This window comes from Trachurus japonicus, unplaced genomic scaffold (genome assembly GCF_045865225.1).
Source record: "Trachurus japonicus isolate A0001 unplaced genomic scaffold, Traja_1.0 AP029730.1".
Taxonomy (NCBI): domain Eukaryota; kingdom Metazoa; phylum Chordata; class Actinopteri; order Carangiformes; family Carangidae; genus Trachurus; species Trachurus japonicus.
In genome coordinates this window covers 1-18,682 of record NW_028219863.1, presented here as the reverse complement: position 1 = coordinate 18,682, position 18,682 = coordinate 1, and the positions used below count along the sequence as shown (strand labels likewise).

The 18,682-nt window shown below is 45.2% G+C and overlaps 1 protein-coding gene across 1 annotated transcript; it reads left to right on the top strand.

Moving 5' to 3' along the window:
• Positions 1-1,746: 1,746 nt before the first annotated feature.
• On the top strand, positions 1,747-14,752 carry LOC146960974 (scavenger receptor cysteine-rich domain-containing protein DMBT1-like; the record flags this gene model as incomplete). The annotated part of the gene is made up of 7 exons (XM_085771891.1): positions 1,747-2,079; positions 3,045-3,353; positions 4,309-4,623; positions 5,136-5,450; positions 8,514-8,828; positions 13,803-14,095; positions 14,675-14,752. Coding segments are annotated over 7 exons (1,958 nt in total), but the record flags the coding sequence as incomplete, so codon positions are not given.
• Between the last annotated feature and the right edge of the window lie 3,930 nt (positions 14,753-18,682).

The following is an 18,682-nucleotide window of genomic DNA, read 5'->3' as shown; positions in this document are numbered from 1 at the left end:
GGCCCTAGTTTCGTCGACCAGGTGAAGTCTAGCATCAGCGCAGCTTCGCCACGCCAACGGGGTGTGGCCCAGGTCCATTTCGCAAGTTTGCTGGGCCGCGCAGTCAGACTTAGACCAGCGCAGCCCCTCCCCTCGTCCCTCCCACCGGCGCAAACGGTGAAGAGGGAGGAGAGAGGGCGGGAGGGAGACAGGAGGAGGAGAGAAAGGCGTGGAGTGGGTTTGACACAGCCGAGTCAGATCTTCACCAATCAAAGGAGCTCCTCTCCTCACCTTTAACTGCGCGGCGGGTGATGCGCGCTGCAAGTTTGTCATTTTATACTTGGACATGGACGGAGGAGACAGCGACGCCAGAGGCCGAACCTCTCCCAGGAGGAAACAGCTGTTTTGGTCCGGAGGTCCGAGCTCAGAGTGACCAATAATGAGTTTACTAATATACTTAACCAGGTTTGATCTGATATACTGAGAACCCCTGCCCAATCTAAGAAACAACTAATACACTAATAAAGAAACTCACATTTATTCAAACCCTGTGTAAGCAAGATGACAGGTGTACACTAATCACAACATAAACACAGACCATGTGGATTAAATCAGCGTAAAGGACTCGCGCTCTCTCTCTCCCTCCCTCTCTCTCTCTCTCTCTCTCTCTGTCCTCCTCTCTCTCTCTCTCTCTCTCTGTCCGTCTCTTTTTTTCTCTTTTTTTTTCTGTGATAGAGATGCTGAGTATAGGCTATATACTGACTATCTGATACCGAGGCTGTTGTGGTGGACTAAGAGAGATGAAGATTTGTGTTTTGTTTTTCATTACGGCTGCGTGATGCGGTCGCTCTCCGCTAATGAATTAATAAGTAAATAAATAAATAAATAAATAAAGGGGATCATCACAACGTGTGGTATCTCAACACGGCAGCGACATGCAGTCATCCACCCTCAGTCCTGCTTTTGGGACATCCACAGCTGCTTTTCAGTGCCAGTTCATCCCTGCTGTGTTAATTCAGGTGGAGTTTCCATTGCGCGTGCCACAGCCTTTGATCTCTGCTTTGATCTGACGTCAGATGTGACGGGACAATCTATATAGATATAAATTCACGTGTTGATTCCGTTAGTTGCATTAAATAGTGGTTATTGTGGATATTTATTGCATTGAAATGTGTCTGGAACTGTGGAAATCTGCCTGTGAGGTCTTGGTGACGTGTGTGCACTGCAGATCAGTCAGCCAAACTTCCACTGCACCTGCTGCGCTTCGCTCTGCGCTGAGAATAGACCTGGTTGGAGGTGGCGAGCTTTCAGCGCAACCTCGGCGGGACATTTTCGGACAAAACTTCCACTGCACCAAGCTGAATCTGTGACGCCTCCCCCTGCTGCGCGGCCACGCCTATCTCAGCGCAGCGCGATCTGCCAATCTTCCAATCTGACTTTGCGCTAGGCTGCGCTGGTCGAAACTTGCATTAGACCGGCTGCGCTACCTTGCGCCACCTGCGCTGCGCCACCAAACTAGGGCCCAAAGTAACTATAACTAAATAGATACTTTACGGAAACAAAATGGGACTCCACCCATAACCCAAAAGAAAACCACAGAAAAAACAGAGAGGGAACGATCCCCAAACAAAAGGACAAAAGACTAAACCTAGTGCCTGGTTCCCAGATGAAAGTTTAAAAACTAAGGCCTCAACAAAACAGAACTGACACAAGGCAAACAAAGGACAAGGACATGTCACATTAAATACTTTTATTATTGAGCTATAGTTTGTTATGTTTTGTGCCTGATAGGTGCTCAGATCAGACTGGCTGGATCTGGATCTACTCGGTGCTCTGGAAGAGTTGAAATCTATCACAACTACATCTGGGGAACAGTCTGTAATGAGGGCTGGGACTTAAATGATGCCATGGTGGTGTGCAGACAGTTGGACTGTGGTACACCACTGAGTGCAACTCAATCATCCCATTTTGGTGAAGGAACTGGGAAGATCTGGCTTGATCACGTGGCCTGTACAGGAAGTGAAGATTCTCTAAGTGGGTGTCGGCACAACGGATTTGGGAAAATTGACTGTAAACACAGAGAGGATGCTGGTGTCGTCTGTTCAGGTGAGAGAAAGAGTAACTCACTCTGAAGAGTCTCCAACTGATCCAGAATGCTGTACTGAGGATATTGACACAAATTAGTAAGAGAGAGCACATCTCTGACTCCATTGGCTTCCTGTAGGATAGAATAGATAGTAATAATAATTCTATTGATTTATAAGGCTTATAATATTATAAATATTATAATTATTACAAAGCTTAAACGTATCTGGAAGACCTCATCATTCCTTATTGTCCTCCTAGAACATTTTGCTCCCAGAATGCAAGTCTGTGTTTCCGCTGTATTTCATATTCATTCAGTCAGAAGTGGCAACCCACTTGTGCATTCTATAGGTTTTTGTGTTTGCAATTTGTTTTAGATAAGATAAGATAAGATAAGATAAACTTTATTGTCTGTCACGAGTGACAGAAATTCGTCTTTGACAGGCTCGTATAAAAAAAAAAAAAAAAAAATACAAACATAACATCATATTTGACATACATATGCAATGCAACATCAAATATTTTTTATTTTTGAGGAAAATGTTGATGTGTAGTTAAGCAATACATCACGACAGGACGGGGTATGCGCTCATTGTACGAAAAACCCCTAAGCGTGGTAGTATGAGTGTATGACACGGTCTGGAGTGGTGTATTGCTTTCATAAAACAGTTACCAATAATGAAAATATGAAATAAGAATACACAAACAATCTCAAGTTGTGTTTATTTGAGCGGAAACCATGGGGAACACATTAAAAACACAGGGACTTCTTTGTTTGTTGTTGCCGTTGACGTTTCAGGGCGGGAGTCGGTATTTTCTCTCCAGCCAGTGACAGAGCACAAGTAGGCCCCGCCTTAAGCTAGGAGTGATATGTTGTTAACAGGAGCAGCTGTGATATACCCTCATTATACCACAGTTAGAAAACAATGGCTTGAATTCACCTTTTTGTTTTATAATTTGTTATATCTTGTACCTGATAGGTGCTCAGGTTAGACTGGCTGGATCTGGATCTACTCAGTGCTCTGGAAGAGTTGAAATCTATCACAACAACACCTGGGGAACAGTCTGTGATGACAACTGGGACTTAAAAGATGCCATGGTGGTGTGCAGAGAGTTGGGCTGTGGTACAGCACACAGTGCCCCTAAATCAGCCCATTTTGGTGAAGGAACTGAGCAAATCTGGCTTGATGAAGTGACCTGTACAGGAAGTGAAGGCTTTCTAAGTGAGTGTCTGCACAAAGGATTTGGGACACACAAATGTACACATAGCGAGGATGCTGGTGTCATCTGTTCAGGTAAGATAAACATTGACTTTATTTGGAATCATAGGAGTGTAAAACTAAATCCGTAAGTAATCTAATAAATAAAGATCTAGATGTGAGTGTCAGTGCAGCACATTTTGGCAGCTCTAGGACAAGGAAGTTTGAATGTGAACTCTCTTGAATAACAAGCAGTGGCCTGTTAAAAATAAATACATTGGTGTGGTGCCTGGTTGTAAAGAGGAACTAAGCAGGATTTCTCCTATGGCTCTGCTACATTTTTACCTTAATTAAAAAGCTCAGGACTAATTGTGATAGTTGTGATTGTTAACTACATGACTTGTGAGAATGGAGGCTCTCTGTCTTCCACCTGGTGTCACACGGCTGAAAACCAACCTTGCGACATCAGTGTAGTTACCTGGTCGCCGCCCCGGTGTCCCAGCTCTCGTCTCTGCGGGCCGTGACACAAACGCGCCCCGTAACCGGTAATCTTTTGTTTAGGACGGTTAAAACTACACAAATACACACGTTGTAACATCGTATTATGTAACGTTATCCGCCACACCATGTATTGATTTTCGCCAGCTTCATTGTAAACAAATGCACAGTGGAAAAGCCAGCGGACTTGCATCGTTCCCCTTTAAATTTGATGAACCAAATGTCGTAGAGCTACAGAAACATGAACCCACCTGATCAGTATCAGTGCTGACACTGACCTGATGAAGCTGGTCAGGTGTTGGACATGACATAACTGATCCACATTACAGTATATACTATTTCTTCGCCAGTGTCAAAAAAAAAGTTCTGTGTTTCCTCTGATATTTATATTCATTCAGTCACAAGTGGCAACCAATTTAGACAGATTTCAGGTTTTTATGTGTTTGCAGTTATTTGCTTACATAAACATGAATCATCTTTGACATAAAATATTAATATTTTTGTGGACATGATTTAAGTGTAGTTTGTTATATCTTGTGCCTGACAGGTGCTCAGGTCAGACTGGTTGGTTCTGGATCTACTCGGTGCTCTGGAAGAGTTGAAATCTATCACAACAACAGCTGGGGAACAGTCTGTGATGACAACTGGGACTTTAACGATGCCATGGTGGTGTGCAGAGAGTTGGATTGTGGTAGAGCACAGAATGCAACTCAATCAGACCATTTTGGTGAAGGAACTGGCCAAATCTGGCTTGATGATGTGGCCTGTAATGGAAGTGAAAGGTCTCTAAGTAAGTGTCAGCACAGCGGATTTGGGACACACAACTGTCAACATGGAGAGGACGCTGGTGTTGTCTGTTCAGGTGAGAGAAATATTGACTGACTCACTTTATCTGGAGTGTAAAACTTAATCTGTAAGTGAGTGTCAGTGTAGTAGATTTTGGGAGGGGACAGGAAACACAATGTGGAAGCTTGAGTGTGAAGTTTTTTGGATTACAAGCGGTGACCTGTTTCAAGTCAATGTATATCTTGGTATGGTGCCTATAGTTTGAGATTTGATGAAACACTTACAAATGTTAAAAAGCTACAGAAACATGAACCCACCTGATCAGTATCAGTGCTGACACTGACCTGATGAAGCTGGTCAGGTGTTGGACATGACATAGCTGATCCACATTACATATCATTTTTTTTTGTAATTTTCTGTAATTTATAGTCATTAAGTCAGAAGTGGCAACCAATTTATACATTTTTGTTTTTGTGTCTGTAATTATTTGCTGACACAAACATGAATCATATTTGAGACATTAAAAAAAATATAATTAATTTTGAGGAAATGTTTATAGTACAGTTTGTTCTGTCTTGTGCCTGATAGGTGTACAGGTCAGACTGGCAGGATCTGGATCTACTCGCTGCTCTGGAAGAGTTGAAATCTATCACAACAACACCTGGGGAACAGTCTGTGATGACGACTGGGACTTAAATGATGCCAATGTGGTGTGTAGAGAGTTGGACTGCGGTACAGCACACAGTGCCCGTCAATCAGCCCGTTTTGGTGAAGGAACTAGGCATATCTGGCTGGATGATGTGGCCTGTACAGGAAGTGAAGAGTCTCTAAGTGAGTGTCGGCACAGAGAATTTGGGACACATGACTGCACACACAGAGATGACGCTGGTGTCGTCTGTTCAGGTGAGAGAAATATTGACTTACTCACTGTATTTGCAATCATAGGTGTGTCAAACTAAATCTGTAAGTAATCCAACAGATAAAAAGTGTGTCAGTGCAGTAGATTTTAGCAGGGGACAGGAAACACAATGAGGAAGCTTGGGTTTGGGTTAACCATAAACCTTACCTATCTAACTGTAGATCAAAAGTAAAAGATCCTGGAAGTCATACCAAAGCACCAACCAAAACACCAAATAAATATTTCAATAACTTAAATTAATTATTGTACAACTAACAAATCACTCATGAGTCACATTAAAAAAAGTTTCCAGTTACTGGAAATTTTCCTATCCAACACCTCATTATAAAACTCATCACTGACCCCATTTGAGTTTTAAAACTGTGGGGTCGTGTTTGACTTTGTTGGTTGTGCAGTAACCTCTGACTCAGACTCCTTTCACTTGCTTTCCTCTTCTGTTTACCGACCTTGCCAACGCATGCAGGGGGAGGAGGGGGGAGTGGAGGTAAGGCAGGAGGAGGAGTTGTCGATTTTCTCATTTTTGAGCTGTGCTGTGTGGAATGCCAGAAAGGGTTGCTTTGATTAGTAATTACCCCCATCATTACCTCTCTACACTGGCTCCCTGCCCAGTTTAAGGTTAAATTCCAAATTTTTGTTTTGAAAAGCCTAAATGGATTAGCTCCACTTTATCTGAGCTTGTCCAGCCTCACCACCAGCAATGAGGTCAAGCAACGAGCTGCTGCTGGCCTGCCCCGGAACCAAATGAAAAAGTAAAGGTGACACAGCCGTTTCAGTTGTGGCCCAAAATTCATGGAACAACCTACCATTCCACATAAGAGAAGTTCAAACCCTGGAGCATTTTAAATCAATTTTAAAGACATCCCTCTTCTCACTGGCTTTCAACTCAAGTTGACATGGACATCTTGACTTTTATCCTGTTAGTAGCATACTGTAGCTTTTATTTGTTTTTTTCCTCATTTTAATTTTGTATTGTCTTAACTTTTATTGTTAATCTATGTTGGTAATTTATGTTGTTTTCCTACTGTTATTTATTTTGCTGGCACTGGATTGTATATTACTGTATGTATTATGTTGTGCAGCACTTTGGGCAACTGGGGTTGTTTTAAATGTCCTACATAAATACCATTTTAGTTGAGTTTGAATTGAGAAGGTGTGCATCCATTATTGATTATTGATTATTGTGTTTGTTTTTCAGAGAGTCTCTCAAAGTTCAGTATCTCCAGTTCTCTTGGTAATGTTGCTCATTTGTTCAACTTCTGCTGAGTTTATAGGTGAAACATTTATTCTGACAGGTTTTTGACGATGAAGGATTGTACCAGTGTCAGTATGAGACACATTTTAAGTCAGATTGCAGCTCAAACCTGATCTGATTTAGCCAGTCTCACTGTTACTGCTAAGAAAATCAGTTACATTTCCCTGTGTCATTCATTCAAAGGTAGAAAATTAATGATAAGTCAGAATCATTATAGCTCATTTCAAAGGAAACAGATTTAATGCTGTTGCTCTTTCAATGACCTATTCCAGCATCTTAAGGTTGATATGTGATCTAATTTGATGAGTGACTGTGTGTTTTATCAGATCCAAAAGTTTTCATCAGAGTGGTCATCCTGCCACTGCTTGTGCTCTGGGTATTCACTGTCATCTGTTTCATCTATAAGGTATGGTACACATCTTTGTTGACCAGAAGATCATCTGACATGAAGCACTCTGTGTTTGTAGATCAAACTGTTGTTTGTGTTTCCATGACTCTCCAGGCCACCAGGAGGCAGAAACCAAAACCACAGCAGAGCATGGAGATGGATTATTATAACCTCAGTGTTTCCAGAGCTGAAGGAGGTCCAGCTGAAGAGGAGTCAAATCTCTGAGGAAGCTAATCTCACTGTCCATCAGCTCAGTCAAAGATTTGACATTTGACAGAGATGTTTCCTTTTGATTATCACTGCAGGGAGGAATCTTCCTTGGTTTCATCTGCTTTCACTCTCATGTAATAAAAAACTTGTTTTAATTTGAAGGTGTAATTCTGGCTAGCTGATAGGGCATCCTTTTATTTTCCGTGTTGGCTTGGCAGTTTATTACCAATAGGATTAGATGTGTTAGAGATACATTAATGATGTGTTTATTGTTTGGTTGTAGTGTTTAGTTATTCTTTTACCTCTCTGATATTAGCTTTTATGACACCCTTTTGTTTTCACTCAGGAGGTCAGGAGTTTTACCAGGCTGGAAAACTGATAAATTACTGAAATCCAGATGTTTTAAAAGTGAGGCTTGGAGAATATACAAACTCTAGTAATGTTATACACTCCTTCCCAAATAGATATTATGTGTACGTTTCAGAGGTTTTGAGTGTAAAATATATCACTTTTATATATCTCTTGTTCCATTTCCTGCCTTATTCTTGTTCCTTCCTGATGACTATGTTCTAGCTTGTTCCTCAGTTCAGTTACGTAATAAACAGTTTTCTTAGATTAAATAAATCTTATTGTGCTCGATCACTTGTGCTTGAGTTTGTCTATGTTTGGGTCCTGAAAACATTTACATTAGCTTTAATGTTCAGCTTCATTTGAACGTCTTTTTTTCTTCTATATGCGCGTGCTATGGGAACTATACCAATCATACAAACACACATAGCCTATATATAGCGTGTGTGTGTGTGTGTTCGTGTGTGGTTTCAGGGAAATAACTGCCTCTGCTGCTCTTCTGCTGTTCTTAAGTTTCCTGTCCTCTGATTTTGTTCAGTGATAAATGACGCAGTATTTTTCTCTGAACCATGATGAGCAGAAAACAGAGAAACCTTCATTGTGTGGTCTTTGGTAAGATCAGTTTTAATGCTTAATAATTAACTATTTTAGTGCTTAATAATCTTCAAATTTTGTTTAGGTTTTCATGCGCTGATCTGCACAATTTTTCTCCTTTAGTCTGTTTTCTGCTGATTCAACCTGCACCTGTTGGAGGTCAGTCCATTTTCCTGTGATGGACATTATATACTGTATATTATATTTTTTGAGGAAATCATTAAATTATGGGGTTTTATTTCTTGTGACGGACAGGTGTCCAGGTCAGATTGGCTGGGGATGACTCATCTTGGTGCTCTGGAAGAGTTGAAATCTATCACAACAACACCTGGGGAACAGTCTGTGGTGACAACTGGGGTTTAAATGATGCCAAAGTGGTGTGCAGACAGTTGGAGTGTGGTATTGCAGTGGGTGCCCCTCTATCTGCCCATTTTGGTGAAGGAACTGGGCAAATCTGGCTTGATGAAGTGGCCTGTACAGGAAGTGAAGGGTCTCTTAGTGAGTGTCCGCACAGAGGATTTGGGAAACACAATTGTAAACATCATGAGGACGCTGGTGTCGTCTGTTCAGGTGAGAAAAACATGGACTCAATTAAGTTATAGTATCTGGAATCATAGGAGTGTGAACATAAATAAGTAAGAGTAATCCAATAAATAAAGATCTGTAAGTGAGTGTCAGTGCAGTAGATTTTGGACAGGAAACACAATGAGGAAGTTTGAGTGTCAACTTTGTCGTTGGTCCAAAGGGGGGGGGGGCGATATAGCGCTGCAGAGGAGCAATTAGAGCGATATAGCGCATTTTGCGTGCAGATGGTGTTTTAAATAACCAATAATATTTTTTTCTTTTCTGTGAGAGACTGTGGCGGGCCGCCACAGATTCGTTAATTAATGGGAAACACACATATACGTACATACACACACACACACATATATATATATATATATATATATATATATATATATATATATATATATATATATATATATATACATACATACATACATACACACATATACACACACACATATATATACACATTATATATATATACACACATATATATATATATATCATGGTAACTTACTGCACATTACTGTAATTTTACTCTGCACCACATAGGATTGCAAGACAACTTTGCAGAGGTGGAAGAGAGTCCCTTTTTTACTCTGCAACAAGAAGAAGTCATTTGTGCAATGGTGACTGCAAACAATGATATAAGGTTGAGAGAGATACAAAGTGAGGAGGACAATATCTTTGGGAATATTTAATCTGTTTCAATCGTTACAATTGACAGAGTGTTCTCTATCGTCTTGAGACTGTCTCTCCACTCAGTTACATATTCCATATGTACGGGATATGACCCCCGCTGCTTGTCAGGGCACATGGATATTTCTTTAAGACACACCGGCTTGCCCGGCCACGCCCTATTGCGTAGCTATAAAGCGCCTGCGCCGGCGTGTAATCACTGATTGTTTGATCTCCACGTTGTACGTCAGGGTGCTGTGTCTCACAATCCGAGAAATTGATACTGAAAGAGGAGCGATAGATATAGCAGTGAATCCGCTTACCTGTGTGAGTCGGGGCGTCTGTCACTGGCAGCCTCCCTGGATTGCTGTATCCGAAGCTCTTTCTGTCTGTTCTTTTAAAAAAAAAAAAAAAAAAAAGGAAAACCATAGCCTGTCTGGTCCGGCCGGAGGTCCTCTGGCTCCCAGCGGCGGTGGCTGTGCTCCTCCCGGCGTATCGCTCGCGGCTCGTGAGCTAACGCGCTTGGTGGATACACACGGACTGCGTCCGGTACTGTGCTCTCTCCCCAGCGTATTGCTCGCGGTTCGTGGGCTGACGCGCTTGGTGGTTGAGTACTGACCGGGTCGGCAGTGTCTTCCATCGGCGTATTGCCCGCGGCTCGCGGGCTGACGCGCCGGGTGGATTCACGGCGAACATCGTCTGTGTGGCTGAGCCGGAGCTCTTCGGCTCCCGGTCTCGGCAGCGTTCCTCACCGGCGTATTGCTCGCGGCTCGCGGGCTGACGCGCCGGGTGGATTCACGGCGAACATCATCTGTGTGGCTGAGCCGGAGCTCTTTGGCTCCCGGGCCGGCCTCGGCAGTGTTCCCTCACCGGCGTATTGCCCGCGGCTCGCGGGCTGACGCGCCCGGCGGCGAACGTCTGTCTCCCTTCTCCAACAGTCCGAGCACTCTCACCCCATCATAAGTGTACGGTTCCCACAGGGCCGGCACGCAAAGTACACTCACAAAAGCAAATAAAAAAATAAAAAAAAGCAAAGTTAGCCGCGGTGCTACAGGCTACCTGTAAACAGGAAGTGCGGTACTTCCTGTTTCCGGTCCTGGGCAGTATGGCAAGCCAGGAGGGCTATTGCTGTGTGGGCTGTGGGGTGGCCATGCCCCTAGAGGATGGGCATGATAGTTGCGTGCTTTGTTTGGGGCATGAGCATGCCTTGGCCTCAAGTGAGAAACCTCAATCATGCATGGACTGTTTTATTCTGCCCCCACATACTAGGGAGGCTCGGTGTCGTTTCTTTGCCTCAAAACGCTCAGGCCCTCAGGTTTCTGAGGGGCCGAGGCGGAAAACTGGCAGAACGGCTGCAGCTTCGGAGGGGAGGGGGGAGTCTTCAGGGGTCTGGCAGACTCCTCTGCTCCCCCTTCGGCCCATGGTGATCCGGCCTCCGCTCAGTTCTTTCCTGCCCCCGTCTTCAGGGTTGGACAGGGAGGAAGAGGTGGAGGAGGATGTGGATATAGAAACGGTCGCCTCCTCCGATGACAACGACCTCTCTTGCGCGCAGCAAACTGTGGACGACGCCACGAGGGGGGAGGTAGCTCACCGCTTTGAGGCGGTAATGAACAGGGCCTCCAGAGCTCTGGGGGTTTCCCTCCCTGCAAACCCTAGGGCCACGTCCTCTAGGTTTGAGGAGGATGCAGAGGTGCGCCCTGCATCAACCCAGGTGCCCCTCCTGCTTGATTTTAAGGAACTGCTGTGTCAGCAGTTCCATTCCCCAACTTCTACCCACAAGTGGTCTGCAGCATGTCGCCGGTTTTCTGACATGCATGACAGGGACCAGGTTGCTTGTGGGACACTTCCCCCAGTGGACCGTACCCTCACCCCACTGGTTTCCCCCTCCAGCTCTATCCTTGGCAACGCCACCTGCTCCAGCAAGAACTGCAGGCGAATGGATAGTCTGCTCGCGAAGCTACATAAAGCTATGGCGGTGCAGACCCGGTTGGCCAACACTGGGGCTATTCTGTCTCTTTACCTCCGTGACTTGTCTCGGCAGGCTCAGGATGACACCAGTGTGGGGGAGGAGCTACAGACGGCCTCCTCATGCCTCTCCTCCGTGATGAAGGAGCAGGCTGAGGCAGCGGGCTGTGCTTTGGCTTCCTTCTGGGTGGCTAGGCGCCACCTGTGGCTGTCTCAATCCCTGCTGCAGCAAGAGGATAGAGACTGCCTGCTTAAGGTGCCGGTGGAACCTCCCGCTATGTTTGGGCCCCATGCTACTGCTTTGTTGCAGCAGGCACAGGAGGGCCGCCGCTGTGCAAGGGAGGTTTCAGTGGGCCTTGCCAGGCGTACCACAGACATGGTCTCGTGGTCTCAGCCGGCACCAACTCCAGTGGCACCAACTCCAGAGGCCTCAACATGGCAAGGGGATCTCAGACCTGCGTTGGAGGCTTCCCGTCGGCGTGGGTACCCCCGACGGGGCAGGAGGCGAGGACCACCTGCCAGGGCTGAGGGGTCCCCTGAGCGTCCCCCAAGGTCCTGACGGCCACCAGGCCCTGGCCAACCAGCCTCCTCCGTCTGCCTTCCGGGGTATGGTTCGACTTGGGACTCTGCCTTCGTCTCGTGGTGGAGGGACCGCCTGCACCATGGGTTCCATGGTGTGGGCGGCCCCTCTCACATGCAGCCCGTGCAGAGATGTCTGCTGGGCTTGCATTTGGGCCCGCAGGGGTCCCACGGGACCATAGTGGCGGTCCCTTGGAGGCTTCACAGGGCCCCCAGTGTCGGCGGGTCCTGGCAAACATCAACATGGGCCAGGCTCCGGCGTGTGCTGGGCGTGGCCCGACCTCACATTTATTTGTCTCCCCTCGGCCTTGCGTCTTGCAGGCTGAGTGAGCGGCCGCTCTGTGGCCAGGCTGGCCCCTGCGTCTTGCGGGGCCATTGTCGGTCTCCTTGGGTTAGTCCTGCGTCTTGCGGGCTTCCATGGCAGCCCTTTCCCTCTCAGGGTTGGCCCTAGCGCCTTGCGGGGCCTTCTCCTGTGAATTGTATATATTGTACATTTGTACATAGTTCGTGTGTTGCACGTTGTGGTGTGGGATTGTGGCTGCACCGTCTCCTCACGGGGTGTCTTAAAGATCTATCCCGTACATATGGAATATGTAACTGAGTGGAGAGACAGTCTCAAGACGATAGAGAACGTATGGTTACATGGTAACCTTGGTTCTCTGAGTGAAGAGACTGTCTCTCCAGTCCTTAGGCCGCTCGGAGACACGTTTCGATCAAACTATCAGTGATTACACGCCGGCGCAGGCGCTTTATAGCTACGCAATAGGGCGTGGCCGGGCAAGCCGGTGTGTCTTAAAGAAATATCCACGTGCCCTGACAAGCAGCGGGGGTCATATCCCGTACATATGGAATATGTAACTGAGTGGAGAGACAGTCTCTTCACTCAGAGAACCAAGGTTACCATGTAACCATACGATGTAGATGAAAACATGTGGCCAGACAGACAGGAACATCTGGATGTGCAGGAATGATTTACAGTACTCTATGTTCAGTTACAATACTACAATATTGTTTACAGTTGTGCACGGCTCTACCCAAAGGGTGTTTCTTATGTTTGTTTCACAATAGATGACTGTAGTGTATTTTTCTTTTGCACAATGCTGTGAACAAATTAGAATTGCAAAGAGCATAGATGCAGTAGAAATGTGAAACATATGTATTCAGTATCAGTTACTCCACTAATACAGTAACGTGTAACTTTAGTGTAGCTTTCAAATGACTGTAGTGCTGTCTTGAGCATTTTCAGGTAGTGTCACCAAGATCTGACTTTTTTGCATTAAAAAACACTTAGAGAATAAACTGTCATAATGAAAACATGACAAAGCCATTTGACTATCTTGTTCATAAATGATGTTGTTAATACTTCTCATTTTGACGACACTGACAGCTTCATTTACATAAATACTTGCTTTTGAGGAATGAACTATCCATTTTGAGCAAGTGATGCGCTTTTGCAGGTTATCCACTAGGTTTTGCAATTTGCACTAATTGTTTTGAGAGATGCACTAACTGCTGTGTAAATGTTAATAGTGATGTGAGAAAAGCACCAAAGTGACTGAGAAAAACTGTAATTACAAGCAGTGGCCTATTTCAAACACTGTAAATATGTACTGTAGCTTGGTATGGTGCCTGGTTTAGATTTAAACCTGAACCCACCTGATCAGTATCAGTGCTGACACTGACCTCATTAAGAATAAAGTTACTGCCACAAACTGACGACAAGTATAAAAAACTAAGATTGAATGCATCCTATAGGTGTCAGATTAGCTGGATCTACTCGGTGCTCTGGAAGAGTTGAAATCTATCACAACAACACCTGGGGAACAGTCTGTGATGACGGCTGGGACTTAAATGATGCCATGGTGGTGTGCAGACAGCTGGACTGTGGTACAGCACTGAGTGTCCCTCAATCAGCCCATTTTGGTGAAGGAACTGAGCAAATCTGGCTCCATCAAGTGGCCTGTACAGGAAGTGAAGATTCTCTAAGTGAGTGTCAGCACAGCAGATATGGGAAACATGACTGTAAACACAGAGAGGACGCTGGTGTCGTCTGTGTTATGATTGGATGTTATTACATGTTTGACCGCTAGGCGGCAGTACTGGTTAGTAGTCAGCTTACCGTACCATATAACAGGGGTAGAGCAAGACTGCATGGAGCCACATGTATGTTGTTGAGAACGTGAGACATTAAACTAAGTTACTTGCTATCAACACGGCCTCATCCTTGGAACACGAACATGACATGGTACCAGGAGTAAACTCGAATGGGCGACATGGATTTAAAACCACCGGAAAGTTTGAAACTGACGGGGAATGTCGGCGAGAACTGGCGCACCTTCAAACAGCAGTTTCACCTGTATGTTGCTGCTACGGGACTCGAGGCTAAGCCGGAAGCAAGAAAGGTAGCGCTGCTGCTAACAATAGCAGGGCCACAGGCCATAGAAGTATTTAACACGTTCGTGTTTGACAGTCCTGAAGATAATGAAAAGTTGGATGTAGTGCTTAGCAAGTTTGATACTCACTGTCCTCCGAAGAAGAACGAGACGTACGAGAGGTACGTGTTTCGGTCTCGTACACAGCGGCAACATGAGCCTTTTGATAGCTTCCTGACGGACTTGCGGCTAAAGGCGCAGTCCTGCAACTTCGGAACGCTGAGTGACTCCATGGTCCGGGACCAGATTGTCTACAGCGTTGAGGATAAAAAGGTCAGAGAGAGGCTACTACGGGAGATGGAGCTGACGCTGGCAGGAGCCATTAAGATCTGCCAGGCCAGTGAGCTGTCCCAAAGGCACGTGAGGACGTTCAGCGAGATGTCTGCAGTCGCCTCGGCGCAGAGCGACAGCGCGGCAGCGGTTGGAGCAGTGTCGTATCAGCGGAGACGGCGCACACAGACCCGGCCTGCACAGCAGGAGGACGTGATGATAAACTGCAAGCGCTGCGGCTCACAGCACAAGCCTAGACAGTGTCCAGCGTTTGGTAAGCAATGCTCCACTTGCCAAGGCAAGAATCATTTTGCTAAACAATGCTTCTTCAAACGGAAAGAGTGGAAAAAAGAAAAAACTGTAAACTTAATAGACGAGCCTGATCTCAGTGACACGTTCTTTGTTGGAATGGTGAATTGTGAAAGTGAACAAATAAATAAGCCAGACAATGTAAATGATGTCACTACAGAAGATAAGTGGATAGCTCCTCTAATGATAAATGGGACTGTAGTCACCATGAGATTGGACACTGGTGCAAAAGCAAATCTCATAAGCATGTGTGATGTGAAGGCAATGAAAAATAAGCCACAAATAAAAAGAAAAGAATCTGGACTGAAAGACTACAATGGGCGGCCAATCAAATGTTTGGGCACATGCAGGTTGAATGTCACAGTTAAAGGAAAAGTACACCACCTATTCTTCTTTGTTGTGAATGAGGGACGTGAATCACTTCTTGGTGACAGAGCCTGTGAAGAACTGGGGCTTGTGAAAAGAGTGCATCGCATCGTTCCAACCATAAACCCAACAAATGACTCTATGGACGCAATTGTTCAGAACTTTTCAGATGTTTTCAAGGGTTTTGGTGTTTTGCCCTTCACATATAAAATACAGTTGAAAGAAGGAGCCCAACCAGTTGTGCATGCAGCACGCAGAGTTCCTGCTCCACTGAAAGACTGCCTAAAGAAAGAGCTCGACAGAATGATCATGCTAGGAGTGATCAAAAAGGTTAATGAGCCTACAGACTGGGTCAACTCACTGGTCATCACAAAGAAGAAGAATGGTGAGTTGAGAATATGTATGGACCCTAAAGACCTAAATGAGAGCATAAAGCGTGAACATTATCAAATACCTACACGTGAAGAGATCCTCAGTGAAATGTCAGGTGCCAAATACTTCACAAAGCTTGACGCCTCACAAGGCTTCTGGCAGCTGAAACTGGATGAAAGCAGCACCAAGTACTGTACCTTTAATACGCCCTTCGGCAGATACTGCTTTCTCAGACTGCCTTTTGGAATCAAGTCAGCACCTGAAATATTTCACAGAGCGATGGAGCAGATCATCGAGGGCTTGGATGGAGTTCGAGTCTACATTGATGACATCATCATATGGGGGTCCACAGCCCAAGAGCACAACGAGAGGCTGAACAGAGTTATGGAACGCATACAAAAGTATGGACTGAAACTCAACAAGAGTAAATGTGAGTTTGGCGTTCAAGAGATCCTCTTCCTGGGAGACAAGCTGTCTGCACGTGGTGTCGAGCCAGATAAAGACAAAATACATGCAATACAGAACATGCCAAGGCCCACAGACAAGACAGGGGTGCTACGCATCATGGGGATGGTGAATTTCATAGGTAAATTCATTCCCAATCTGACAGCAAAGACATCATGCATACGAGAGCTTCTGCACAGGGACTGTGAGTTTAAATGGACAGTGAAACATGAGCATGAGTGGCAAAAACTCAAGGACACACTGAGCACAGCACCTGTGTTGGCATTTTATGACCACACGAAGAGGATAAAAGTGTCTACAGATGCTTCCAAAGATGGTATTGGTGCCGTTCTACTCCAAGCTGAGGGTGAGCACTGGAAACCGGTAGCCTATGCATCTCGGGCTATGACAAAAACTGAATGCCGATACGCTCAGATCGAAAAAGAATGTTTGGGACTGGCGTATGGTTTGGAGCGGTTTCATAGCTACGTGTACGGCCTGCCGTCTTTCACAGTCGAAACTGACCATCGACCGCTGGTCGCCATCATCAAAAAGAATCTGAATGAAATGTCTCCACGGATTCAGCGGTTAATGATGAAGATGCAAAGGTATGATTTTGAACTGATATATACTCCAGGTAAACACCTAGTCCTTGCTGATGCCCTATCCAGAGCAACTACAGGCGACAGTGTGAGTGCGACAGACGAGGACATACAGTGTCACGTGAACATGGTGTCGGCTACACTGCCTGTGTCGGACACAAAGTCAAGACAAATAGCTGAGGCTACAGCAAAGGATGCTGAGCTACAGCATGTCATGAAGAACATGGATGAGGGATGGCCAGCTGGTTCATGTCCACAATTTTACCATGTCAGAGGTGAGCTTAGTACTGTGGATGGTCTGCTGTTGAAAAAGGGCAGGATTGTTATTCCACGGGCTTTGAGAATGGACATGTTGCACAGGATACATGAAGGCCATCTCGGCATCGAAAAGTGCAAAAGGAGGGCGAGAGACACGGTTTTCTGGCCCGGACTGAACAAAGACATTGAAACACTTATAAGTAAATGTGAAACATGCCAGAAACACAGGAACAAGCAGAGCAAAGAGCCTATGGTGGTAGCTGAGGTGCCAACAGCACCATGGCACAAAGTAGGAATGGACTTGTTTCATCTCAGAGGTAAAGACTATTTAGTGGTAATGGATTACTACTCAAACTTCCCTGAGATGGCGCTACTAGCAAGCTCAACATCAACTTGTGTCATAACACATGCTAAATCTATCTTCGCCAGGCATGGCATCCCACACATCGTGGTGAGCGACAATGGCCCCTGCTTCAGCAGCAAAGAATGGCAGAAGTTTGCAGTGCAATATGATTTCAAGCATGTGACGTCAAGCCCACACTATGCACAGTCAAACGGGCAAGCTGAAAAAGGAGTTCACATTCTCAAGCAACTCCTAAAGAAAGCAGCTGACAGTGACTCGGATCCCTATCTGGCTTTATTGAGCTACAGAGCATCACCTCTTCAGTGCGGCCTATCACCAGCTGAACTGCTGATGAAGAGGAAGCTACGAACAACGTTGCCGAGTCATCAAAACGACAAATTAAAGCAAAAGAATCACTCAAAGATTGAACATAAGCTACGACAACAGAAAATGATGCAAAAGTCATTCTATGACAGAACAACCAAGCATCTCCCTCCACTGACGACCAACAACACAGTCAGGATTGAGGATGCTGATGGATGGAGTACAAAAGCAACTGTCCTGCAAGAAGTTGCTCCACGATCGTACACGGTGAAAACGGATGATGGACAAATCCTCAGACGCAATCGTCGCAGTCTATTAAAGACTCCTCAAGGGACTGTTGGTGAGCTCAGTGTAACCTGTGGTGAATCTCAGGTAACTCCCACACCTGCTATGGACTGTAACACTGACTCTCACACACCTACTCCAAGCGAACCTGAGTTAAGAAGGTCCACAAGAGAAATCAGAAAGCCTGATAGACTGAACTTATAAACAAAGAAAATTCAATATGCATGTTAAAGATGTTGAACAAAATGTATATTGATTGATGTTGTGAATGTGTTCTAAATGGTCTAGTGTTGGCTTAGATATGAGTTATGCAATCTGATATAAACTGTCTATACTGCTTATATGTTGCAGAGTTATGCTGAATGAGAAATGGTTGAAATAACTGACACAGCTAATGTGATGATTCATGTTAATGCATTTTACCTTAGAAAAGGGGGGATGTTATGATTGGATGTTATTACATGTTTGACCGCTAGGCGGCAGTACTGGTTAGTAGTCAGCTTACCGTACCATATAACAGGGGTAGAGCAAGACTGCATGGAGCCACATGTATGTTGTTGAGAACGTGAGACATTAAACTAAGTTACTTGCTATCAACACGGCCTCATCCTTGGAACACGAACATGACAG